Source organism: Wyeomyia smithii, chromosome 3 (genome assembly GCF_029784165.1).
Source record: "Wyeomyia smithii strain HCP4-BCI-WySm-NY-G18 chromosome 3, ASM2978416v1, whole genome shotgun sequence".
Taxonomy (NCBI): Eukaryota; Metazoa; Arthropoda; class Insecta; order Diptera; family Culicidae; genus Wyeomyia; species Wyeomyia smithii.
The window spans coordinates 254424880-254452740 of NC_073696.1; the positions used below are offsets into that span (position 1 = coordinate 254424880).

The 27861-nt window shown below is 36.9% G+C and overlaps 1 protein-coding gene across 1 annotated transcript in view; it reads left to right on the top strand.

Annotated features, from left to right (window-relative positions):
• Nucleotides 1–27861, top strand: part of LOC129729790 (adenylate cyclase type 6) — a 358700-nt gene that overhangs the window by 187461 nt on the left and 143378 nt on the right. Inside the window, exon 4 of the mRNA XM_055688611.1 lies at nucleotides 14312–14408. Within this exon, the coding sequence (XP_055544586.1) occupies nucleotides 14312–14408 (97 nt within the window). The remainder of the gene's footprint in view (nucleotides 1–14311; nucleotides 14409–27861) is intronic.

The following is a 27861-nucleotide window of genomic DNA, read 5'->3' on the forward strand; positions in this document are numbered from 1 at the left end:
TGGTTACTTGCAGGCATAATTCGGCTACTCCACGCCGTGCTTTCACCGTGATATACCGCGATGATTCTTAGTGATTTCAAATATCACATGCTAATGCACCATGCTACCATTTCCGTAAGCATTGATGATACCTACTTGCTCCGATAAGCAAGCAGTTGAACGCAATCTAACGTTCATTTGGATTCATAATTTTGTATCACTGGCGATAATATCTCAAAGATTCACGCGATACCGTTGAATGCAAGTGAACTTGGATACAATAAATACTATCGTGTGTGTATCATTCAGTCTCCTTCTATGGTATTCGGAACTCTTATAAGCGAAAAACAATCAGCAGCATTTCTATGGAAAACTTGTACGCGAGTGGAAACAATTGAACGATACCTGATAAATCAAAGAACACATTTGCACGAAATATTGCTAGTGAGCGGAAATTTCCATGCTTGGTGATGAGAGCCAGTGTCAATGTTAAATTCTCGGTCCCGGTGTTTCAAACTTCACAAACACCGGAGACGAGGGCTTTAGTTTCGTGAAAGCACCGTAGTCGAATCTTTGAACTTCGTAGAAACACAGCACCATCATGTCTTTTGGAGCTGAAGATAAAGCGACGATTGAGCCCTGGCAACACAGCTCAGTGTTTTCATTATGGATGAACAAATCTTTCGACTAATCAGGGCTAAAAACAAGGCCGAATATCATCAGGCGAAACACTCAGTGTCAGTTTAAATCGAACTAAACAACTAATCACTACCTCTTTTCACTAGGACAGGCGACACTAAAATATACAAATGATTTGAATATGTAATCGATTTGGCTTTGTGAATGATTTGTTGTCGTTGTTCTGCTTACTCGGCTGCATAACGACACACCTACCGGAATTATCCCGTATGAAAGATAGCATGAAGAATATTAGTCCTGATTGTCTATCTGATGACTTTAGCAAGAAGATGATTTACTGAAAACTCGATCGACCAGCAGCAAGCAGAGCTGCGGCTAGTCGCAACGAGTTCTCTCGTTCTTTTGTTATTTCGATACTAAGTATTCCATAACAGCTCGCAGATAGGCGGGCGCTCCAGCGTCGAAGCAATGTTCTTCGCACTGCAGACGATGACTTCGGCCTTTTCCTTCTTTGCCGCAATCAGTCCCTACCATCCGTATGGTACTGTCTTAGGAATAACAAGAAGTAAAAATATCTGTTCGCTACCTTTCACACCAGGCTTTACAGTCAAACTCTTAGAGAAGGAGGTGCTTCGTAGGCAACAAAATGAGGAAGAGAAAACAAAACATTTGTTGGCCCTTTAACTTCTTCAAAATCAAATGATTTTGAGGCGCTAAGTAGTCAATGTCGCTTTATTGCAGATTGCCATCTGTATGATGTGTTGGATGATTCTCGTGCTATCGTTATCTCGACAGCATTTTCCAAGCATTTTCAGAACTTTGTCAGTTACTTAGTTGTTCATTAAAGCTGCGCGTGTGGTAGATAAATTTCAACTACTTTACAATCAAATGATTTTGGGGCGCTCAAAAGATCGATTGATGTTCTACAATAGTGGCACTCCGTGATTTTATGAATTTTCTGGTCATTGCGAATTATCATTTACATATGACGCGGATGATTCTCGTTTTCTTTTGTATTTCTTGTAGCATTTCTTCTAACTCAATTATCAAACGATTTTTGAAAAAAAAAACGTGTTTGAAAACTAGCTTTAAATATTATCTTTTTTATATCCATGTCGGCTTTGAAGTTTGATATTTCCAATTCTTGTTAAACAGCAAGTTGAATCAGTCGAAAACCCATTTTAACTATTGTGCAATTTCGCATTTAAACGGGCAACCAACCTAATTGACCATTTTAATTTGGTTGAATTTTTGCATAGACGTTTTTATGGACAAAAGATGCCATTTCTTGCTATTGGTTAAAATTTTTATAATATGACTCATTTTTGAGATGCTATGTGAAAATACTATTTTGGGAAGCTATTGATGATTACAAATATTTTTATTATTTCCAGAACCAAAACGAATTGTTTGATCAGTGTGACGTCTTTGGCAAATTGTGGATAATAATTTCATCTTTCCGAAAATAATTACACTCTGAAACTATACCCTGCCCCCCCTAAAAAAAAAACCTGATGTCTCCAAGATCGAATAGTCATTGTTTAGGTAATCTTTTGTAGTTTTTATAAAAAAAACTATGTTTTTGAAAAGTGAGCTTTTGCAGAAAATTATTTTGAATTTTTCTCTTAACTTTCTTTTAATTTTTCTAGAAATTATATATTTTTGGAAAGTCGAAATTATGTAAACCTTTGTCGAAGACGCCACACCGATAAAACTAGTTGTTTTTGCTCTGACAATATTGGTACTTTCCCAAAATAGCATTTTTAAACAGCTCGTTGAAGAAAGGTTGTTGTATTTTGTACTTGGCTGAGGGAATGAAACAATTTACTTCGAGCTAGTGTATTTAGTGACAGCTTTGGTGTGCAGCATGGTCGATCCTCTTTTTATAATTCTCTCATTCTATCACCTGCGATGCGCCGCCTAGTTTTTGCGTTGGTCTTTTTTGCCTTTAATCAAAGTTTACAATTTGACATAGCATTTTCATCGAGCAGGATTTATTTCCAACTAGGGGCTTTTATTCTTACGGTAAAGTAGTACATACATCCTACCTATAACCGTCAATTGAACATCGTTTCTCTTCAAAGTTACCAACCATTTAGTGAAAAAGTGAATTTGAAGATTCACCGCTTCACACCATCAAATTGGGCCAAATCCAATTGAGTGTATCCCCAAACCCATTACAAGTAATTCTACGTTAACCTTACTGTCGTATTTTCTAAACAATCTCTTCAACTATTCAACCATGTTGATATTTTTAACACTTTGTTTGGAAATTGCAGGCGTTTGAAATCAGACAGTACCATTGGAATACACGAAATGGAGAAGTGTTTGCCTTTGTATTTTTTTTCACGATTGCCACTCACCATGCGAAAATTTCTTCTGAAAATATTCCAACCACAAGCAACTGTAAATAAAACAAAGATCATCAGAATTATTTAGAATACCAGCAAATTAATTACGAAATAAACGCAAACGAATACAACCTAAAGGATGCCTTTTCTTTCGAAAATACTTTGATCTCAGCAGAAATTCAGCTAAACCAACTAAATTCAACATTAAAAGTCACAGGAATTACCTAAAACCAACACAAAAATCACTGGCAATTCTTTTCAAAAGTATACCTTCAGAAACAAAAAACATTCTTATAATACGTACCGACAGTATCAGCCCCGTTTACAACCCCTCTCCGACCGCAAACAGTAAAAACTCATCGTAAATAGCGTAAATAGCATTATGATACTTAACTTTTTGTAAGCTTCCATCATAAACACGTTTTTGTTTACCCGACAACTGGCATGACAACGACGCTACTTCAAATTGGATTTGTTGTTTACAGCTCTCGTTCCAATCTCACGGCCTAGATAATCTGATGGTGTTGTTTTTGCAAAGATAGGGGGAAAAGTTAAAAAGAGTGTTTTCACAAGGTTCAAACTTTTTCAGTTGATTTTTATTATTTTATAGCATATTAACCCGACGCAGAACGAGACAAGAGTGTTCAGTGTTCCGTTGTCGAGTTATATTGTGATTAACTTATTGTTATTTATGTAGACTCTAACTTTGAAATTATCTTGACAAATTGGAATTCTGAAGTTCTTATCGAAAAATTAGGATTTTTTCTTAAAAGTTTTGGATTCATAATGAGAGAGTAGAGAAGTTAGATCAGAAATTTATTCTTGTGGTGTTTTTAACAGGCAGGATCCATTTTCATATGTCTATCAATGATTTTATTGTGGCTCAACGCTGTATTTCTAGTTAACATGATACATGCCCTGAAATTGATTTAATTATATCGTTTCTTATTCTCAACAGTATCTGGTCAAACGGACTTCCAGTAAATGAGCATGGCATCAGGTGACACTATCGTTGCTAGGAATATATAATATCTCGTTAGTTCTTTGCTTGAAACGAAATGAAAAGGTATAACAGCAGCAGTAGCAGCAACACGGTTCCGATTGCAAACATGTGGGACCGAGTGAACATTTCATCTTATTCCCCATGATGGCACGTTCTGCTACCGATTCCGTTCCATAGCCAAATGCTATCTAACGGTCTTATTGGCTTATCCTTCACCTACTGTGCATAAATGAAGCCAACAGCACCATTGCGTGACACATTGTTGAGCTGAACTTCATGTTGTACAGTCTGTCCTACTTGTTGCAAGGGTGTTTAAGATGCTGGAAGCCTGGTGGGAGGGGGTGGAAGTAAGCCAGCCACTCAAGACAAGCCAAATCGAGCTGAGGATAATGCAGTTTGCATAATGTGTACAATTTCGCAAACTATCAGAGCAGAGTGGTCCTCCAAAAGTACGAGCTATGTTCTCAAGCTAATGGCACGTAAATTTATCGACGTGCTGTGTGCATTGTAATACACAGATCGTCTTCAATGAATTTTTTATTAGGTGCCATTCGAGAGAATCAGGATCAGCAAACTGATGAAAGATAAATTCTAATAGCGTAGTTATCACTCCCAAAATAGCTTTATTTTCCGTGGATGTTGTACAAATTGATTGCTTTCTATCGTGAGTTTTCTTACAGCGATAGGAATACTATTCGTGTTCAAAGCTCTTTGCGTTGAACGAGTTCATTCGCTTTTGCTAGTCTAGTAACTTTTGCGGTTATCGTGGGGTCTGTTTATGTTTGCTTAGGATTTTTTCTGGATGCTTTTGGTGTTTGGTCTGCTAATTTCACGTTTCCATTTTTCTACAAAATATGAATGTTTTTCAAACGCAAGAAAAAAAACATTGGGAGTTTATTTAACATTAACAGTAGTGGCCTAAAATAAGTTTTCCCATTTCAACATTGCTTCAATTCAGAGTGACAACCTCCTGTTTATGAGCAAACGATGGAGACGCCTTATGCTTCAGGACACTGCTGGAGACACAAAAGCGCGTTTCGAATGCCCACTGCTAGCAGCGATTGTCGGCTGGTTACAGCTGTCAGCTTGGCAGATTATTATTGATATTCGAGGGGTGATAAATGTCAAATGGGAAATTGCTTCTTCCGCCGAGACCGGATTCTATTGGGTGGCGGATTGTGCGGTGGCGGCCGCAGAAAAAAGTGAACGGAAAATGATTTAGAAGAAAAAGGCCTTCCTTGTCTCGACCGACTGATCGTTGCTTTTCGGATTGGCAACAGCTAGGAGCTGGATGAAATCGTATTTTATTCAGCTTCCCATTTGGAAGAAAAAGTTTACGGGATTCAGGATTTTTTTATGTGATTGCCTACCGTTTAGCATAAAAAAACTGTTGCTTCAGCGCAGTATAAGGTTTTTGCTTGGTAATGGTTAATTCCCAAACCAGTTATATTTTTATGATTATTGTTAGTTCGTTATAGTGCTCGATGTTTCGAAACAATCATCGTGAATGTATAGCAAATATGTACAATCGAATGGTTTTCTGGCTAACGACGCGAAACTCGGTTCGAAAGGCGAATCATTCGAGTCATAATAATAAAAATTCTATGGTCCGTAATTTATTGTACCACTAGTCTGTTGGTTTTGCGACAGTTTTGTGTGACTATTTTATTGTTGGTTGAATCGTAAAAATCCAAATAGTTGCTAATGATGATTTTACTCTAATGGATTCACTAAAATTTTTATATAGACACATTTCAGCTGTGCATTGTTTAAGTTTAAATTTTTTTCAACGAAAAGTATCGCTAGCATGTCAACTGGAAAACATTACCAAGGTAATTCAATACTGGTAACAGATAATGTGTAACATTTTAATATTTATGCTATAAGCTAAAATTTAAATTCGAGTTGAAGCTTCATCACACATTTGGTTCACATATGAAGACTCAATATTTGACGTTTACTGCAAACACATCGAAGCTGATGGCATAGAAATCTGAGGTGAAATATACTATACTTGCATCAGATACTCGCATGCAATCCACTCACATCCGCTCGCTTTCATGCAATTCGACAATGATAAAATGTTTTGGATACAATGCGAGGCGTTAATCAGAAACCACAAAAATCTAAAATAGCAAAGAAAACAAGACGCGCATATCTAGATTTCAATCGCGAAATGTATCTTTCATCTGTTATATATTGCACCATAACTCTGGAAAACCTGAACTGAATTCCACCAAACTTAGCATGCGTGTTCCATTCACAAAAAAGGTATTTAAGAGGGGACCCATTTTGGGACCAAACTCAAGGTATTTCTGGAACCAGAAAATCGGTGTACTGCAACATTTTAAAATTCAAGAAGGTGACTTTCAGTTTCTGAAAATTTGAAAAAAATGGGACATATGAATCTTGATATTAATATTTTTCAAATAGAGATAATCTAGATACCAAATACTATTGTCCGACGACATGTTTGAAGCCAAAATCGCGTTTTTCGTTCGGAAAAACGGCAAAATTGAGAAAACTGCTAAATGTGCTAACATCTTTTTGACCGCTTAACGTTAGGCTATAGTCATCGGAGGGTTTACAAATTAGGGTGGGCAATAAAGAACAGGCAAAGAATATTATTTTCCAGTTCGATCAATCAGACCATATAAACTTCCAAGTCATCATGAGAATGAGAGCAAGACTGAATACTTAGCAACTTCTTCAATATATAATATATAGTTTTGCATTCTTTTTCAACATTACCTCGAGATATTCCACGATAAAAGCTGAGATTATTACACTGATGGACAAAAGCGAAAAAAATATTTCTCCTAGAGCTCAAACTGAAAACAAATGAGAGGTTATAGCTTTTCAACTGTTTCTGTGAGTTTTTGTACCCCCAGAAAGCTCTAAAGTGCTTAAAAAGGCTGCAGAGTAATGGCTCACTGGGTCAGCGCTTCTACGTTTCCTTACGGAAAAACTTAATTCAAGTCTCTGAAGACTGTACGCACTCCTGCACTGGCTAGAAGCACCAAAAGTTCACAAGAATGGTTATATACCATAATCTTTCATTTCTTCCAGTTTGAACTCAAGCGAATTTTTTTTTGCTTCTGTTGACTAATTGTCAACACTGAATTGCTCTAGAGCTCAAACTAGAAAAGTATGAAAGATTCCAGATTTCCAACCATTCCTGTGAATTTTGTTACTCCCAGCTAAGTCGGAAGTGCGTAAAGCCTTTAGAGACTTAAATTAAATTTTCCGTTGAGGAAAAGATTTGAATTAATCCAGAATAATTCAGACGGTAAAGAAAGAAATGCATTTTAGAATGAATAAAATTGAGGACGAGAATGAATTGAATAAAATGAAAAAATAAGTAAGAAAATGAAATTAAGGACGGATAAAAAATGGAAAAAAAATTGAGAACGAAAAATTAATTTTAAATAAAATGAAAGACAGATTAAAATAAAAAACAATTATCAAAAAAAGTGAAAAAGACATTGATAAAATAAACAAGATATAATGACGAGAGAAAAGTAAAGACAAAGAAGAAAATTGAGGAAAAATTGGAATTAAATGGCAATTAAATGAACAAATAACCTAGAGAGTATAAAAAGGAATCAGAAACAAAAACGAAAGAGAAACAAATCAAACAAAAAAAAATAAGAAGGAGTTAAAAGTAATGCAAGGTTAAAAAGTGAAAAAAGTAGAGAGTGCAAATTTTAAAATGAACGGAAAGGAAACATTAGGGGTAGAAACTAACTAAGAGATTAAAATGAATAAGGACAGAAAAATTTCAACAACAACTTAGGAAAAAAACAATTTAGTAATATAAAAAATTAGCAAGGTTAAAAGATTTTGGTTTGCTTATTTTTTGTATTACTTACTTGTTTTTTTGAACTAAATTTCTATTCTTAACAACGGCTTTTATTTGTTAACATTCAAGTTCATTGAGCAGACAATGTGTGCAAAGCGAAAAATAAGCGAACTGGAAATATGATACAGATTTGGAAAAATCGCATCCCGCATCCCGACGGGACTTGAACCCGCAATCCCCCTGTCTCCGTTATGGCGTTTTGACCAATTAAACTACGGGGGACGGTGGTATTGTTCCACAATCTATATGAACTTAAACGTTAACGGGTAAATGCCGTTGTTAAAAATAGAAATTTAGTTCGAAAAAAATTAACCCTACGGAGCACCTTCCGTTGTTGTGTCGCACTTGCAAGCAAGACTAACTTTGGTCTCGATCACACAGGTCTAGTTATCAGCATCAGCTGATTCTTCTGTGTGTGATGAGACATTCCTTTCAGTCTTATAAAAATCGCTTGCACAGCAGTGTGTGTAGTTAGAAATGAGCAATAGAATAAGTCGGCAGTGGAATGTGATACGCATATAGATTGTTGAACAGTACAGTCTCCCGTAGTTTAAATGGCCAAACACCGTGCCGGAGACAGGAAGATTGCAGGTTCAAGTCCCGTTGGGATGCGGTATTTTTTTCCAAATCTGTATCATAATTCCAGTTCGCTTATTTTTCGCTTTCCTTGCTGCACACATTGTCTGCCTAATGTACTGAATTGTTTCCTTAAAAATTCAGAAAAATGATGAGGAAAAACTAGGTACAAGAAACGTTAAGGCAAACCAAAATATATAAAGAGCAAATGAGGAAAACAAGATTGAAAATATATTAAAGCAATGGGAAATTAAAAAAAAAATGAACATCAGAAAAAGTTGGAAAAAAGAAAATTTATAGAAAAATCGAAAAAGTTGTGTAAAAGAACAAAAACGAACAACCAATTTAAGACAATAAATGAAAAAGGAACTAAAGAGAAAAATAAATTTAAAAAAAAAGAAAATATGTATATGGAAGAAGTTTAAAAATTTAAAAGCACAAAAGATAACGAAACTGAAAATAATACATCAAACTATAATAGATGAAAGAATTATAAGAATAGAAGTAATCGAGATATAATGCCGTTCCAAGCATGATTGTCCCACCGTGCATATAGTTAGTGTAGAACATGGAAAAACTATACTTGAAAGAAATAAAATAATTACTTACAAAAAAGAAAAGAACGAAAAATATGAGAAAACAAGTTAAAATGATTAGAAACAAGGTTTGAGAAAAACACGAAAGAAAAACAAACAGAGAATGAAGAATTTCAAACAAAAAACCGCAGCCTGAAAATTAAATTTAAAGAGAGTAAGAGAAAAATGTTTAATATTAGATTCAATAAACAAACAAAATACAAAAGAAATACCACAAGAATAAAACACCTCAATTTTGACGATAGTTTATGAGAATATTCAATAATGAGAGTAAAATAATGGTGTGGCAAATTAACAAAAAAAAATAGAAGCAAAAAACACAAAATAACAGAAGACTAAAAGAATCGAAGAGGAAACGAAATAATAAAAAAAAATACGAAAAAGAACAAAAATGTGAGAATAGAATAAATCTATGCAATGAAATAACTAAAAAAAATGAAACAAAAATTAAAAATAGGGAAAACAATCAAGATAAATAGATATTTTGAAGAGAAAAAAAATAGGAACATTATTTAAAAAAAAGTCGACGCCGTTAAACAGTCATAGCGATTATAGCGAAAAAAGCCAAATTATAAATAACGTATTAGGGAGAGTGATAATATTTAAACCCAAACATGAAAGTCGCAAAATAAAGAATAGACGAAGTGAAAAAAATAAGGAAGATAAAAGTATGAAAAATATAGTATTAGAGAGCGGGCAGAAAAGGCATTATAATATAAAAATATATAAAAGAATATATTAGAGGAAGAAATATCAGGAAAACCAAAATAAACCAAAATAAAAAAATAGAAAGCGAAAATAATTAAGAACAAAAAGAAATTAAAAGAAAAAATGAGGCAATAGAACATTTAAACAAAAATAAAACAATAAAGAGGCTGAAAAATGGATACATAAAACAGAAAATTTAAGCAACAGTGAAAAAATCACAGGCAAGAAAAAAACCAAATCGAAGAATAAAACAAATGTGCAAAAAAGTCAAAGAGAAAATATGAAGAAGAGAGAAGATTAGCGGAGAAAATATCAATGATTTTCAGGAAAAAGAAAAATTTTAAAGTTCAAAAGATAACAAAACCAAAATAAGATAAGAAAAAAGAAAGGTAAAGTTGAACTACGGAGAAAATATAATAAAGGAAAATTATTACTAATAAAGAGACAAAATTACAGAAAAGAATGAGCGGAAGAAAAAAAATATTTGAGGTATAGGAAGAGCGAAGAAAGAAAATCTAAGAGCAAAGAATTGAAGAAAAATAGACGAAAATAAAAATAGGAATAAGATTTCAGAAAAACACAAAATATGGATGAGAAAATATGAACATAAGGAAAAAAAAAGATAAATTAAAAAAAAAATAAGAGAAAAGAAAACAACAAAAAAAAGTACAAGTAAAGGAAACCAACGAAGAAGAAGAAGTTGACAGTGGAAAATAAAGGAAGAAAAAAATCGACACAAAAATTGAAAAAGAAATAAAATATGAAAAACCGCTAAATATTAAGATACAAACATTAAAGGTTTGAAAAAAAGAAAAAAATGAGGAAAGGATAAAAAAGTGAATGGAATAAGAAAATAACAGAGAGAAAACGAAATAATAAAACAGAAAAATTACGAATACGCTGACAAAATATAAAAAAAATAATATATTTTGAGAAAAAACTGATTGAAAAAAAATTAAAATAACAGGAGAGAGATAAAACAATCAAGTAAAACAAATAATTGGAAGATAATTAAATTAGAAACCAAATTCGAGAAAAGCACAATATATTAAAAATTAAGAGGTTTTGCAAAGAAACATCATCGGTGCAGAGAGAAAAGTATAAATAAAACATTAGAAAATGACATGAAAATGGCAAAATTAAGGATAAATGAAGTGAAAAAATAAAAATCTGTAAAAGAGGAAAAGAGAAAATATCATTATGAGAAAAGTTCAACGGAATAAATAAACTAAGATTTTTAGATGGGAAAATAGAAAAATTTTAAAGTTCAAAAGTTAACATAACCGAAAATTAGATACGAAGACAGGAAAGAAAGAGAAGACAGCATTAGAGGCGAAAGTAAAGAAGTTCAGGAGGAGAAACAATGAGAGCGAAATATTATGAATCAAGAGGAAAAATGAAAGGATAGAATACGCGGGAAAAGAGAAATAATTGAGCCATAGGAAGAACTAATAAAAAAATAGGAAACTTGAAGCAAAGAATTAAAAAAATGGAAAAGAGCAAAAATTAGAAGGAAAAGAAATGTTGGGTGAAAAGAAAATAAGGTTAAAAATTCAAAACAAAAACACAAAATACGGATGAAAAAAGAATGAACAAAGAGAAAAACTAGATAACATCAACAAAAAAATGAAAAAAAAAGTAATAGTAAAGAAAACAAACAGAGGAGAATAAATTCATAGAAAAAAAATAAGGGAAGAAAAACAAGAGACCTGAAAATTGAAAAAATAAATAAATAATGAAACGCCAAATATCAGAAACAATTAGGAATCAACAGAAAAACACGAAGGGATTAGAGAAAACAAAAAAAAATAAATTTAAAGAGGCAATACAATGAATACAACAATAAACTGATGGCGAGTAGGATGGATATGAAATAATAAGAAAGAGAAATTATAAAAACAGAAGAAAAATGTAAGAATATGTCAAATTTAGGAAAATAAGAGATGGGTAAAATAAGAAAGTTAAGGTGGAGTTATGAATAAAAGAAAACAAAGAAATAAGAAAAATAACGAAACGAAAATATTAAACAGGTTTTGCAAAAAAAAATCGGAGCAGAGAAAAAAATTATAATTAAAAATTAGGAGATCGGGAAAATAACGATAATAAAATAATAAAGAATAGATGAAAGACAAAATAAGCAAGATGAAAGTATGAAAATGATAATATTAGAGAAGCATTAGAGGCGTTAGAAAATGTATAATAAATAGAATAAATGAACAAAATAAATTCAGAGGTAAACGAAACATAAAGGAAACCGAAGAATAGGAGAATGGAGCAAAAAAATACAGATATGACATGTAAAATTTTGTTAACAACAGAAAAAAATTGTAGCTTTAAGGCCGCAATGAATTTAACAAACGTTAAATATTGGGAACGGAATCTATTTGGTAATTTAAATATAAGCAACGTTAAGAGATAATTGACGAGAAAAATAACAGAACAAGTTACGGTTAATCGAACAACGAGAAAATATAGAAGCACAGAAAGAATTGAAAAAGAATAAGACAACTAAAATTTAGGAAAGGAATAAAACAGTACAAAAAGTTGATGAGTAATCAAAATATATAAGCCATCAATAAAGGAATCGAAGAATTGAAGAAATAAATTTGAAGAAAAAGTTTAATAGAAGAATTATCCAAGATTAAAAAAAATAGGGAAATCATGAAAATCTAGAAGTTTAAAATATAACGAAAACTAGATAAGATAAAAAGAAAGGAATTATGAAAAAGAAGCAAAGAAAAAATAATAGGAGAAAAATATTATAAACAAAGAGACAAAATGAATGAATAGAATTGGCGGAAGTAGAAAAATAATTGAGGTGTAAGAAAAACTAAGCAAAATAAAACTTAAAGTAAATTCCTAAATAAATGATGAAAAAATTAAAAGTTTTACAGATGAGAATATTAGTTACGAAAGATAAAAAGAATACAAAAACACGAAATATGGATGAAAAAATTGAACACAGAGCAAAAATATGTTTACTCACCTTTGTAATTAAAAAAGAAGAGAAAAACAAAAAGTATATGAAAGGAATACAGAGTGAAAGAAATTCACAGAAAAAAATAGAAGAAAGAAAAATAAAAGGCTTAAAAATTTAAAAAGAAATAAATTGGAAAAAATGGCTGAGAATTGAAATTAGTTAAAAATAAGCAAAAAACACAAAAGTACAAATTAGAAAAAAATGGAGATGGAAAGCAAAACTTGCAAGAAAACGTAAAAATAGAACAAATGTAGAAAAAGATATAACTAACTGAAAAAAAGTTGGTGTGAATAATAAAAGCAAAAAAAAAAAAATTAGAAGAGCCTTTTCCAACAAGAAACAAGATTTAAGAAAAGTACAATGATTTCTGCGTGAGTTAGTGTTTTTAAGGTGGCGAAAATAAATACTCTGTTAAAATATGTATACAAACATTTCAACCCAAATTTATTTCTCTACAAATCGTTCGAAAAGTTCAATATTCGTGGGATGTTCGCCATCCGTTTTTCACGAATTGAACTTGGAATAGCACGCCTGCCTGTTACGTTTGTTTTATTCTTTGGATGATGCTTGGCAACCACGACTCTTACAATCTTCCATAGATTTTCGATACGGTTAAATTAGGAGCCTGCGCTGGCTAATCCAACAATTTTGTATTTTCGTTTGAAAATCATTTTCAAGTTTTCGATACTGTATGTTTGGGATTGTTATCCTGTATAAAGATTCAACGAAGAGATATTATTTTAAGTTTTTCATAATCCAAACAACGCAGTTTCCATGGAAACTAAACCGAGCACCGATTGCCCATGTGCAGAGATGATGGTAAATTTCGGAATTTTTTATTAAATGCGCCGGGCACCCACAATTGATGCCATCGTTTTGCAAAAGTATTTCCCGTACTATCTTTGAAAGAAAGTCCCATTGCGTACTGGCTTAATAATGACCGCAATGCACAAGTTCCGACTGTTTCCGCTTGTGCTCGGGCATGCCTGAATTGTTCGTTTGCTATCCTAAAAACACGCCGTTGTCGTCGTCGCCAGGCTGCCTGCTTTTGGTTACCAACCTGCGCTACGCTGCGATGCCAACTCGTAGATAAAGTGCGACGAAATGGAGGAGGAATGAAACACAAAAAAATGAATCGAGTCATGTTCTATGAATTTTCATGAAGATGAATTGCAAATTTAAGCGTGCCAAGCTGGTTTCGCTTTTGCACATGGCTTCTGGTTGTTCTTACGGAACCTGCAGGAGAAGCTAGCTTCACTCTATAACATCGCTGAGAGATTTTACGCCAATTCATCTAGTCGTCGGTAGCAGCCGACCCAACTTCAGTGAAAGTTTGTGAATTTAAAATCTCTCTGCTGAAGACTAGGAAACATTCTAGCAGCACTGAAGGAGGTTTCATTTGAAATTCGAGCTTCTCCAGGTGGAGGTTGATTTTGTAGTGTACTTCACAAGGATTTGTTCTTCGGTGCGGGAATTCGATCTTATCATGGAGCAATGGTGAACGAAAGAAAAATGAAATAGATAAAGTCAAGCGAAAGACAAAAAGTGCATTGCCGTGTTTTTTTTTCTCCTATGCTGACACTGATTTTTCTTTCTTCTTTTCCTTTGACTCAACAGGCAGGAGTGACGGCGTTCAATCTAGATGACACCACATCCAATTACTCGGGAAATACGTCACTGCGGAAGAAGAGCTTCCAAATCTACGGTGCCGCAGGTGAGCTGAGCTGGGTCTGTTTTGTGTATAGACGAAATTCGATTATTTGCTACCCTGCCTTTCGAACATAACCATAATCATTATTTCGGGTTGAAAGGTCGGGTGAACAAATCAACAATGGCCGATATTTCCCCGAAAGCTTCCTAATTAGTGTACCTTCGACTGGGAACCATGTAGCAGCACCGTAGGAGGGTTGGGGTTAAAATCCTTTCAAAGGAAAAAAGAAGCATTGCACAATTGTTTTCTATGTTTGAGAATTTATAGTTGATAGCGTTGAAGGGTTTTTATTTTGAGTATTAAATTTAGTAAAAATTATACTGAATTGAGTTAAAAAATTCAAAAATGTTGAATGTATTTCTGACGGGGCATTGCGTTGTCGAAATGAGCTGAACATTTTTGCCTCCACCCACATGAGAGTTTTTTGATTTTTTCCCTCCAAAAGCCGGTTGCAGGCTCCGTCATACCTTCGAACTCACGTTAATTATGATGCTATTCAAGAAAAGGTCGGAACCCAGATAGACACACTACAGAATGAACAACTTTCGCTCTTTCTCTCTCTGTCTCTCTGTGCCACCCGCAGCTAGCAAGCAACAGTTGAAACTCCTGCTCAGGTGAAATCCTCAACGTTCAAAGTTGTGGCAGTAAAAATATCAAAGTTCGCTGTTCTTTATCTCAATTATTCCGACTCACGAAGAGTATACTGTTCTACGACAGAAGAGCTTTCTGTGAAAGATTTGCGAACCGTACAACAAAAACTGCTCCAACATTTTTAAGAGTGGTATTCAGCTCTGCATTCCAGAGAGTGCAAATACCGACAAGAGAAGAGTTACACAATGGAATTTCGTGTAATTGAAGCTGTGGTGAAACTTTTTGTACAATAATTAGTGTCATTTGACAAAATTTCAGTTCCGGATGGAATGTTTCTTTTTTCGGCACCGTTCGTGTGTCATCATCAGTTATCATCATCCGGCTAGGAATACACAATTATTTTACTCAGTATTTCCGAAGTGCGAATGACGGCTTCAAATGAACAGCGCGTGTAGGTGGCGTGTCAGAGTCACCGTCGGAATTCAATTGGAGATTGAATGCAGGAATACATGTTTCGAATTTACAAATATTCACCCCTTTCGGGTGAAGCCTCTCAACGGAATCCATTCATTTGGCAAATGTGGGCAGCGGTGCACTATGACGGTGCGAGTTTTGCTGGATCGGACAGTTTTGACAATTTTTACCGCATAGCTTCACTCATCGATTATTGTGTGGTAGTTATTGGAAAATTTAATTAGAAGTGTTGCAGTTGGACTAGATCAAACTCCACAATTACAAAGAAGTGTAAAATATGTCAGAAAACTTTAATGCAATTTAATATTTTCATTTGGAAGAAAATAAGAAAAATGTAGATATCAATGATTTGAAGCTCCACAGCTGTTTGATGTGTTAAATGTGGAAAGAAACTTTCGCGGATGAGTCGCACCAGAAAACAGTTCACTAAAAAATGTTAACGTTTATCGAAAATGTGTCACCATTTCCTGCACAACTTCACCAATCAAAGCTCAAGTGTACTTATTCTACATCAGAAAACATCAGTGTGGAATTACTCGAAATGGAAACCCAAGTGATTTGTAATGCGGCAATATGTAATTGAAAATTTGTCCTCCGGTCATAGATCAACGGCTTTATTCCTTCCTAGAAGCCGTTGGTAACGAACCTCGACGAAAAGGACGAAACTCTAAAAAATCACGAAATTGTTTCTTCCCTCCCCCGGCGGGTACGAAATCCCAAAATCCATAAAGCGGAATTAATTGTCATGTTTCCCAGGAGCAGCTCGACCGACCCTAGCGTCGTGTGCCAAACTTTGGTTCTTCACTCAATTTAGATGTAAATGAAGTTCATACGTGACACTGTACTTCTTGAAGGGATCTGTTTTCCTAGAGCAGAGATTAATTTGGCTTTTTCACTCTTCGACTGGTTGGTTGCTCCTTCGTCTATCAAACCAGCCGCAAGCAATGTCAGTTAGTTAGCACCGAATTGAGCCACAATTCACACGTATTTGTATTAAATTCGAATTCAATTCCAAGTGCCTTTATCGGTTACCGCTGAAAAGATACTGACTGCTCGAAAGACTAAAATCAACTTGCGTACCGAAACCCTGATTCCCTCTGGTGGATGGCTGCGAAAGGCAAGTCCAATTTCTGCCCCTCTTCAATCAGATACCGCCTTTCATCGTTCGGTCGGCCTCACTCTAGGAACTAGCAAAAGACATCCTTCAAGTGTGCGAAACCTCTCGAAGGGTTGAGATGTTCGAACGGCTGAAAACGCCTCACCGTTCGATGTGCGTAAAATACAGCCTGCACGAGCTGCTGATATAAAACCCGTCAACATCAAAGATGCCCTCACCAGAGCTTCTTTTGATGGTCAACATTTCGCTTTGATGGTCTATTCGAGTTTTATTTTTTTTTGCGTATCCTGTTCGAATATACGCTTTGGCTTCAGTACGCTTCGGAAGGGTTTCTTATGGATACATTTCTTTTTAATGTCATCAGCCACAGGGCGTTGAAAAAGCTCATTTCGGGTCTTCAAAAGAAAAGGTTGTTAAGGTTTATCTTACTGTCTGAGCATTCAAAGCAAACTGAGCCTTGGGAATAAATAAATTGATGAAGCGTATTAATTTCAATCACTAGATAATTGGGGCCATACACAACGAAAACACGTCAGCTAGCATGCTCTATGTAATTATCCTCCAACTTCGCGTACACCATTCAACATCCTCATTATGTCGGAACAGAACTAATGAATATTCAAATTAACCCCTCACTATGCCGTCCCAAGCGCCTTCCGCTTCCGAACAAAAGTGATTTCGAAAGTGCAGCCTGCAGGCGCGAATTTATCCTCGCTCGCGCGAATTCTGTGAAGGACGTGTCTCAAGCAAGATGAGATTGCCTCTGTTCTTGGAGCGTTTGTACTTGTGGAATATTCAGTGAGTCGAGGATTTTATGCAAATTCGCAACCCAATCTTACATTGCTGCCACACGATACTTAATAAAAGCCAAAGGCTTTGAATATGCTACCAAAGTTTAGCCGTATGGTAACAATCTAATTTATGGTAATTTGATGAGAACAGAATTTGCACAATTTTAAAATTTGGCTATTGCAGCTTTAGGTTCTATTTCAAAAGAGGTTTTCTATCAAGAATGTTGTTTTTCTCTAAGGAATGTTCGATTTTTCATCGATTAATTAACAGCAAATTTGAATCTACTGATAGAAAAAAGTTTCGTTTCTCTCATCAGTGGTTTCGAAAAGTTGGTTTTTACTATTTTTTTTGGAGTGAAACAGGTGACAGAGAAATAATCTCTCGCATTTATTCAAAGGTAAGTTTGGACATGATTTGTTCAATGAAATAAAAATGAAATGGTAGACGACACGGCGGCACAAATCTGCAACATAAAAAGTTGCCATGAAATGGCGAGAAATTGATCACTTCTTACAGTATTATCCAAAAAACTCACTCAAACACAACAAGATCCATTCATCCAGTTGCAATCTACGTAGTCAAAATATTGATTAGAAATTGCGTTTATCGATTATGGATTCGCCAAATAGTTCGGAAAGTGGAAAGTGAATATACTTCTACTTCTAGATTGAGCCAAAACGGGAAATGTTTGTATGTTAAATTACTTGAGATTTTCAGAACCTAATGCCTCAAACTCAATACTGTATGAAACATGACATATTTATTCACAACTTGAAATAGAATATAGATAAAATTAGTGAACTGTTGACGTTGACTAACGTCTATATCGAAGTTAGGCCCCTGAATTTAAAAATCTAGTAATTCAACCAGGGAAAACCAGAGAAAAGTGGTCAGGTTTTGAGCGCTTATTTTGCAGTCATCTATAATCAGGTTTTCGAGGTTTTGGCATCAATCGATCAGAAATTCTTTTACGGTTAAATTTATGTAACAAAAACAAACTATTGTTTGAGATACACTATTGAAAAATTGGTAATTAATATCGATTGTCTAAATCATACCGCGCAGCCAATCACTACCTCTCTTCCCAAGCACAGTCGACACTAACGGATACAATCGATCTGACTTTGTTGTTATTGTTGTTGTCACTTTCTGTTTCCGATGTTTATGCTGCTGCTAGCGGAAAAAACCTTGCAAATATGCATCTTTTTGTTGGTGTTAATTTTACGACAGCGGCCGGCGCCCCATCATTCTGATTCCAAAACCGCACCAGTGACATGCGGACGCTAGGTGATAGCAGCTGAAAGGAGGAAATACAAAATAGTACCGGTCATCTCGTGCCGGTTTCACCCGTAATGCTGGTGGCTTTAGTAGTAAATGGCTACTGCAAAACACTTAAATGGCTGGAATTCTGGACGGACTAACCAGGAAACTATAATCGGCAACTGGCACCTTTTGGTGCCTCTAAATTTTGTTACAGAAGCGGCAAATTGAATTTTCTGTTTTACCAAATGATGCTGCTAGCGGAAAAAACCTTGCAAAAATGCATGTTTGTGTTGGTGTTAATATTATGACAGCGGCCGGCGCAGCTTTCAAGAAACATTTGTCTCTTCCATTCCATAATTTGCGTAGCCCATCCCACTTTTAATTTATCTGACGAAGCCTTGGTATAAAACGTACCGTTCGAACATTTCACCCCATCAGTTTCATTACTAAACCGTACCGGCTACATACGGACGCTATCTTGAAAGAATTCTGGACGGACTGACCAAAAAAATGGATATATTCGGCACCTGGCCCCTTTTGGTGCCTCGAAATTTTGTTACAGAAGCGGCTAATTGAATTTTCTGTTTTATTACGAAATGCTGCTGCTAGCGGAAAAAACCTTGCAAATATGCATCTTTTTGTTGGTGTTAATTTTACGACAGCGGCCGGCGCCCCATCATTCTGATTCCAAAACCGCACCAGTGACATGCGGACGCTAGGTGATAGCAGCTGAAAGGAGGAAATACAAAATAGTACCGGTCATCTCGTGCCGGTTTCACCCGTAATGCTGGTGGCTTTAGTAGTAAATGGCTACTGCAAAACACTTAAATGGCTGGAATTCTGGACGGACTAACCAGGAAACTATAATCGGCAACTGGCACCTTTTGGTGCCTCTAAATTTTGTTACAGAAGCGGCAAATTGAATTTTCTGTTTTACCAAATGATGCTGCTAGCGGAAAAAACCTTGCAAAAATGCATGTTTGTGTTGGTGTTAATATTATGACAGCGGCCGGCGCAGCTTTCAAGAAACATTTGTCTCTTCCATTCCATAATTTGCGTAGCCCATCCCACTTTTAATTTATCTGACGAAGCCTTGGTATAAAACGTACCGTTCGAACATTTCACCCCATCAGTTTCATTACTAAACCGTACCGGCTACATACGGACGCTATCTTGAAAGAATTCTGGACGGACTGACCAAAAAAATGGATATATTCGGCACCTGGCCCCTTTTGGTGCCTCGAAATTTTGTTACAGAAGCGGCTAATTGAATTTTCTGTTTTATTACGAAATGCTGCTGCTAGCGGAAAAAACCTTGCAAATATGCATCTTTTTGTTGGTGTTAATTTTACGACAGCGGCCGGCGCCCCATCATTCTGATTCCAAAACCGCACCAGTGACATGCGGACGCTAGGTGATAGCAGCTGAAAGGAGGAAATACAAAATAGTACCGGTCATCTCGTGCCGGTTTCACCCGTAATGCTGGTGGCTTTAGTAGTAAATGGCTACTGCAAAACACTTAAATGGCTGGAATTCTGGACGGACTAACCAGGAAACTATAATCGGCAACTGGCACCTTTTGGTGCCTCTAAATTTTGTTACAGAAGCGGCAAATTGAATTTTCTGTTTTACCAAATGATGCTGCTAGCGGAAAAAACCTTGCAAAAATGCATGTTTGTGTTGGTGTTAATATTATGACAGCGGCCGGCGCAGCTTTCAAGAAACATTTGTCTCTTCCATTCCATAATTTGCGTAGCCCATCCCACTTTTAATTTATCTGACGAAGCCTTGGTATAAAACGTACCGTTCGAACATTTCACCCCATCAGTTTCATTACTAAACCGTACCGGCTACATACGGACGCTATCTTGAAAGAATTCTGGACGGACTGACCAAAAACATGGATATATTCGGCACCTGGCCCCTTTTGGTGCCTCGAAATTTTGTTACAGAAGCGGCTAATTGAATTTTCTGTTTTGTTACGAAATGCTGCTGCTAGCGGAAAAAACCTTGCAAATATGCATCTTTTTGTTGGTGTTAATTTTACGACAGCGGCCGGCGCCCCATCATTCTGATACCAAAACCGCACCAGTGACATGCGGACGCTAGGTGATAGCAGCTGAAAGGAGGAAATACAAAATAGTACCGGTCATCTCGTGCCGGTTTCACCCGTAATGCTGGTGGCTTTAGTGGTAAATGGCTACTGCAAAACACTTAAATGGCTGGAATTCTGGACGGACTAACCAGGAAAATATAATCGGCAACTGGCACCTTTTGGTGCCTCTAAATTTTGTTACAGAAGCGGCAAATTGAATTTTCTGTTTTACCAAATGATGCTGCTAGCGGAAAAAACCTTGCAAAAATGCATGTTTGTGTTGGTGTTAATATTATGACAGCGGCCGGCGCAGCTTTCAAGAAACATTTGTCTCTTCCATTCCATAATTTGCGTAGCCCATCCCACTTTTAATTTATCTGACGAAGCCTTGGTATAAAACGTACCGTTCGAACATTTCACCCCATCAGTTTCATTACTAAACCGTACCGGCTACATACGGACGCTATCTTGAAAGAATTCTGGACGGACTGACCAAAAAAATGGATATATTCGGCACCTGGCCCCTTTTGGTGCCTCGAAATTTTGTTACAGAAGCGGCTAATTGAATTTTCTGTTTTATTACAAAATGCTGCTGCTAGCGGAAAAAACCTTGCAAATATGCATCTTTTTGTTGGTGTTAATTTTACGACAGCGGCCGGCGCCCCATCATTCTGATTCCAAAACCGCACCAGTGACATGCGGACGCTAGGTGATAGCAGCTGAAAGGAGGAAATACAAAATAGTACCGGTCATCTCGTGCCGGTTTCACCCGTAATGCTGGTGGCTTTAGTAGTAAATGGCTACTGCAAAACACTTAAATGGCTGGAATTCTGGACGGACTAACCAGGAAACTATAATCGGCAACTGGCACCTTTTGGTGCCTCTAAATTTTGTTACAGAAGCGGCAAATTGAATTTTCTGTTTTACCAAATGATGCTGCTAGCGGAAAAAACCTTGCAAAAATGCATGTTTGTGTTGGTGTTAATATTATGACAGCGGCCGGCGCAGCTTTCAAGAAACATTTGTCTCTTCCATTCCATAATTTGCGTAGCCCATCCCACTTTTAATTTATCTGACGAAGCCTTGGTATAAAACGTACCGTTCGAACATTTCACCCCATCAGTTTCATTACTAAACCGTACCGGCTACATACGGACGCTATCTTGAAAGAATTCTGGACGGACTGACCAAAAAAATGGATATATTCGGCACCTGGCCCCTTTTGGTGCCTCGAAATTTTGTTACAGAAGCGGCTAATTGAATTTTCTGTTTTATTACAAAATGCTGCTGCTAGCGGAAAAAACCTTGCAAATATGCATCTTTTTGTTGGTGTTAATTTTACGACAGCGGCCGGCGCCCCATCATTCTGATTCCAAAACCGCACCAGTGACATGCGGACGCTAGGTGATAGCAGCTGAAAGGAGGAAATACAAAATAGTACCGGTCATCTCGTGCCGGTTTCACCCGTAATGCTGGTGGCTTTAGTAGTAAATGGCTACTGCAAAACACTTAAATGGCTGGAATTCTGGACGGACTAACCAGGAAACTATAATCGGCAACTGGCACCTTTTGGTGCCTCTAAATTTTGTTACAGAAGCGGCTAATTGAATTTTCTGTTTTACCAAATGCTGCTGCTAGCGGAAAAAAACCTTGCAAAAATGCATGTTTGTGTTGGTGTTAATATTACGACAGCGGCCGGCGCAGCTTTCAAGAAACATTTGTCTCTGCCATTTCATCATCTATGTAGCCCATCCCTCTTTCTATTTATCTGACGAAGCCTTGGTATAAAACGTATCGTTCGAACATTTCACTCCATCAGTTTCATTATTAAACCGTACCGGATACATACGGACGCTCGGAGGAAAAACAAAATAGTACCGGTCATCTCGTGCCGGTTTGATCCGTGATGCTGGTGGCTACTGCAAAGTACTAAAATGGCTGGAATTCTGGACGGAAACCAGTAAACAAGAAATCGGCAACTGGCACCTTTTGGTGCCTCGCAGTTTTATAATAGAAGCGGTTAGTTGAATTTTATGTTTTACAATTGCTGTTGCTAGCGGAAAAAAAACCTTGCAAAAATGCATGTTCATGTTGATGTTAATTTCACGACAGCGCTAGGTGTTAGCAGCTGAAAGGAGGAAAGACAAAATAGTACCGGTCATCTCGTGCCGGTTTCACCCGTTATGCTGGTGGCTGTTAGTAATAAATGGCTACTGCAAAATACTAAAATGGCTGGAATTCTGGACGAAAATAATCGGAAACTGGTACCTTTTGGAGCCTCGAAATTTTGTTACAGAAGTTTTGTAAAAGAAGCGTTGCAATTCCCTATACTATTTGCTTCAATGGAATATTTTTTTTTTAAGAATACGGTAGTCAACGTCATGCGGTCGTGTCTTGAATACCACCCTCCTACTTTTTTATTTAAATAATGATTCAAAGAACAGGCTGAAAAACAAGTGCAAATAACGTTACCAAAAAATGTTCCGTGCAAACCAAACCAACTTACTGCTCAGATGGTACGTTGGGATGTCGTCTCCAATGTATTGAGGAAATATTATGCATTGAACCTGTGATGGCTCAGAAAATAATGTTTTTACAAAACGTACACTTTTCGAGCCCTTTGGGGATGAGATTGTGCCAAGTTATAATGAACGGTACAGTGTGCGGAATTCACATTCATGACAAAATTATATCAGTTTACACCAAAACACTTGCATTGTTTACATAGGGTATGATGTCTAGCTATGGTATTATTTGAAATAATGACTAAATGCTTGTGAACAGTAAGCCAACAACTGCCAGATATAAATCTACAACGACTAAAATTACTTATGGTATGTAACAAAATTTTGTACACCTATTCTATATAAACTGCTGATTTTTAAAGCAAGGAAGGAGGGTTGTGGGTACGTTCCCAGCGGTTTTGAGATTTCCAATGGAATATACAGTGGTCAATGACACATAATAATTGAAACAAAAAGTCTTCTCAGGCTTTATGTCCTAACGTTTTCCCTTTCTAAGCTATCTGGAGACGCTACTATGTGCTTAGAGACTGTCCATGAGCCACGTTCTCATAACTGGTTACTACAGATATTGATTTGATCCAGTCATACATTTTTCTATAATTCATACGAAACGTAGTTTCTGGAAAACCCCCTACGGCCCCTTAATAGTCCACGTTGTTTATGGTCGTCCCTATACTAACTGTTTTATCATGTTATTCATGTGATTTATTCGTAGTTACACTACTGTTCATTTAACAGGTATTAAATTAAAATTTTTGTTTTTGGCACAATCTCACCCCATAGAAGGGGTGAGTATAGGCCAAAGTTCATTCAATTTTAGCAAAATTATAGTTTATTGTAACTTGACCATACTTGCGGCAGTCGTTGACTAAACATTTAAGTGTGTATTGACGTGATTTGGATCAAACTCATTGCCTAAATGTGTGCATTACAAGCTAAGGAACCAAAACGTGTCCTTTTTTGGCACAATCTCTCCCCGGCAGACGGTAGCACATTCTCCCCTATACTTAAAACTAGGTATAACAGAACAGCAGAGGGAATACGTATATATCTACCTTAGAAATACTTAGAAATACTTACCCGTCGGGATGCAGTATATTTTTGCAAATCTGTATCATATTTCCAGTTCGCTTATTTTTCGTTCTTTCTCTACTTCACATACTGTCTACTTAATGAACGTTCTTTCTTCTCTCAATTTTTCAACTCTTTCCTTATTGATCGTTCTTGCATATTTTGTTCCTTCTGCAAAACCAGACGTTCTTTTTCTTTTTCCTTTTTTTCAATCTGACGCTGACGTCAGAACAAAATGACGCTTTCGAGAATAATTTCGATAAACGTTTTTACGTCTCGGTGTAGGAGGAACATTAAAAAATGTCGAAATACTGTCTCTGCGATTCGGTTGTTCAATGTTTGTTAGGTATACCCTTAAAAACATTCTCTTCGTCGTTTGGTTTTACGATAGAACCATTGTCAACCCGTTCAAAGAATTCTGCAGTCTACGAAATTTGCGTACTTGTTTCTAATTGAATTCTAGCTTCCAAGTTCTCACAGAAAGATTTATTAGTCAACTCCAATGCGTACTGGTCTTTGTCATCAAGCTGTGGCCTTAAGTAAGTCACATGATTGTTGAAATTATCAACATTATCTTGCAATGAAGGTCAGGTGTTTTAACTTGATCATTTTTTTTTTCTTCATCTATAATTTATTTGACACGGCACAAATACAATTTATTGTTTAACGGCGCCAATTATAGCTGGTAGCTTACTTTCTAAAGTATCTTAATAACTAAAAGCAAATTTTTTATCCTCGTTGCCGACTACGAGCTGAAACTAAATCTAACTTAAAGCTAGAATATTTTGCATTAAAAGCACTGATTTGTTGTTTGATGGTTTTCTATCGCCATAGGTAAGCAGCCTATTGAATATGTTCCGCTGCTGGGCCAAGATATTACGGACTGGCATATTGGGTTGTCTCCCTCGGGACCTGAGAGTATCGTGCGGGTCTAGTTGCTGTTTCCGGATCCGGGGTCTTAACGTGTTCTTGTCGTTTGGTTGGATGTAGGCGGAAGGGAATAGGACTAAACTGGGGCGTGGATGGATTTCAGGAAAACGTATATAAGGGACATGTAGGGTAGGTCACGGCTCGCCAAGACATCACGAACAGGAACAGCCGGCTGCCTACTTTCGGCCTGCAGGGAAGCTATTAATTTAGACCTGGCGTCACGGTGTACAGGACCAAACAACGTGCTCTATGTCGTGATAACCTTCACCACAGGCACAGACACCACTTTCCCCGAGCCCAACACGACGGAGATGCGCGTCAAATCTAAAGTGATTGGACATAAGCCGGGACATCACGCAAATGAAATCCCGACCTACATCCAACCCCTTGAACCACGGGTTCGTCGATACTTTGGGGATTATGGAATGTAACCACCTTCCCAATTCCCCTCTGGTCCAAGCATTTTGCCAACTGATGATCGTATTCTGACGTACAAGTGCGAAAAATTCATTAAAGGCAATTGGTCTTTCATAAATACCACCGTTTGTTGCGCCGACCTTAGCCAAAGAGTCCGCTTTCTCATTGCCCGGTATTGAGCAGTGAGAAGGGACCCACGCTAAGGTAATCTGAAACGATTTTTCGGATAAAGCACTCAGATGTTCCCGTATTTTCCCCAGGAAATACGGAGAGTGCTTAACATCTTTCATCGATCCGAGAGCCTCAATGGAACTGAGACTGTCCGTAAAGATGAAATAATGGTCCGTGGGCATTTTTTCGATAATCCCTAGGGTGTACTGAATTGCAGCTAATTCTGCGCCGTAAACAGAAGCAGGATTATCGAGCTTATGGGAGACGGTTAAATTGTTATTGAAAATACCGAAGCCAGTGGACCCATCAAGAAGTGATCCGTCAGTGTAGTACATATTGTCGCAGTTGATGTTTCGATATTTATTGGAAAAAATTTTGGGGATCTGCTGCACGCGTAAATGATCCGGGATTCCACGAGTTTCTTCTATCATGGATGTATCGAAAAACACAGTAGAATCAGAAGTATTTGATAAGTCGACACGATTTGGAATATTCGAAGAAGGGTTAATATTTTGGGACATGTGATGGAAATACAATGTCATAAAACGGGTTTGAGAATTAAGTTCGATTAACCTTTCAAAATTTTCAATCACGGGACGGTTCAAGACCCCACATTTGATAAGAATACGAGAAGACAGGCTCCAAAAGCGGTTTTTCAATGGTAGTACTCCAGCTAAGACCTCCAAACTCATCGTATGGGTCGATTGCAACCTAAGGCGATACGCAAACAACGATATTGTATTCGCTCCAGTTTGATCAGATGTGTGTTTGCTGCGGAGCGGAAGCAGAAACACCCGTATTCAATAACAGACAATATCGTTGTTTGGTTAAGCCTTATAAAGTCTTCTGGATGGGCTCCCCACCATTGTCCGGTTATTGTATTGGAAAATTCACTCTTTGTTGACATTTTTTCATCAGATACCTCACGTGACAACCCCAGGTGCCTTTAGAGTCGAACCAGATACCAAGATATTTGTGTAACAAAACCTGAGAAATCGTTTTACCCATTGATTGTGTTTGAAGCTGAGCAGGTTCATGCTTCCTAGAAAAAACTACTATCTCAGTCTTCTCCGGAGAGAATTCAATACCTAGCTGTTAAGCCCAAGCAGACAAATTGTTCAAGGTATCTTGCAATGGTCCTTGCAAATCGGCAGCTTTGGCTCCTGTAACAGAGATTACACTGTCGTCTGCAAGTTGTCTTATCGTGCATGAATTTGCCAGACATTCGTCGATGTCATCAACATAAAAGTTGTAAAGAAGGGGGCTTAAACATGAGCCCTGGGGAAGACCCATGTAGCTAATGCGAAAAGTTGCCAAATCGCTGTGCGTAAAATGCATGTGCTTTTCGGACAACAAATTGTGCTAAAAATTGTTCAAAATTGGAGAAAATCCTTGTCGGTGAAGTTTACCCGAAAGAATGTCAATAGAAACGGAATCAAAAGCCCCCTTAATGTCCAAGAACGCAGACGCCATTTGTTCTTTGCGAGCATACGCCAGCTGAATATCTGTTGAAAGCAACGCAAGACAATCATTCGTCCCTTTGGCACGGCGGAAGCCAAATTGAGTATCTGATAGTAGACCATTTGATTCGACCCAGTGGTCTAAACGACGGAGTATCATTTTTTCCATCAATTTCCGGATACAGGATAGCATTGCAATCGGCCTATAAGAGTTGTGATCAGAAGCTGGTTTCCCTGGTTTTTGGATGGCGATCACCTTCACTTGCCTCCAATCCTGCGGTACAATGTTTTGCTCCAGGAACTTATTGAACAAGTTCAACAAGCGCCTCTTGGCATTGCCGGGTAGATTCTTCAACAAGTTGAATTTGATTCTATCTAACCCAGGCGTGTTATTGTTACAGGACAGGAGGGCAACTGAAAATTCTGCTATCGTAAAAGGTGATTCTATCGCGTCGTGGCCCGGAGACGCATCACGAACAATATTTTGCTCAGGAACAGAGTCCGGACATACTTTCCTGGCAAAATCAAATATCCGCCGACTTGAAGACTC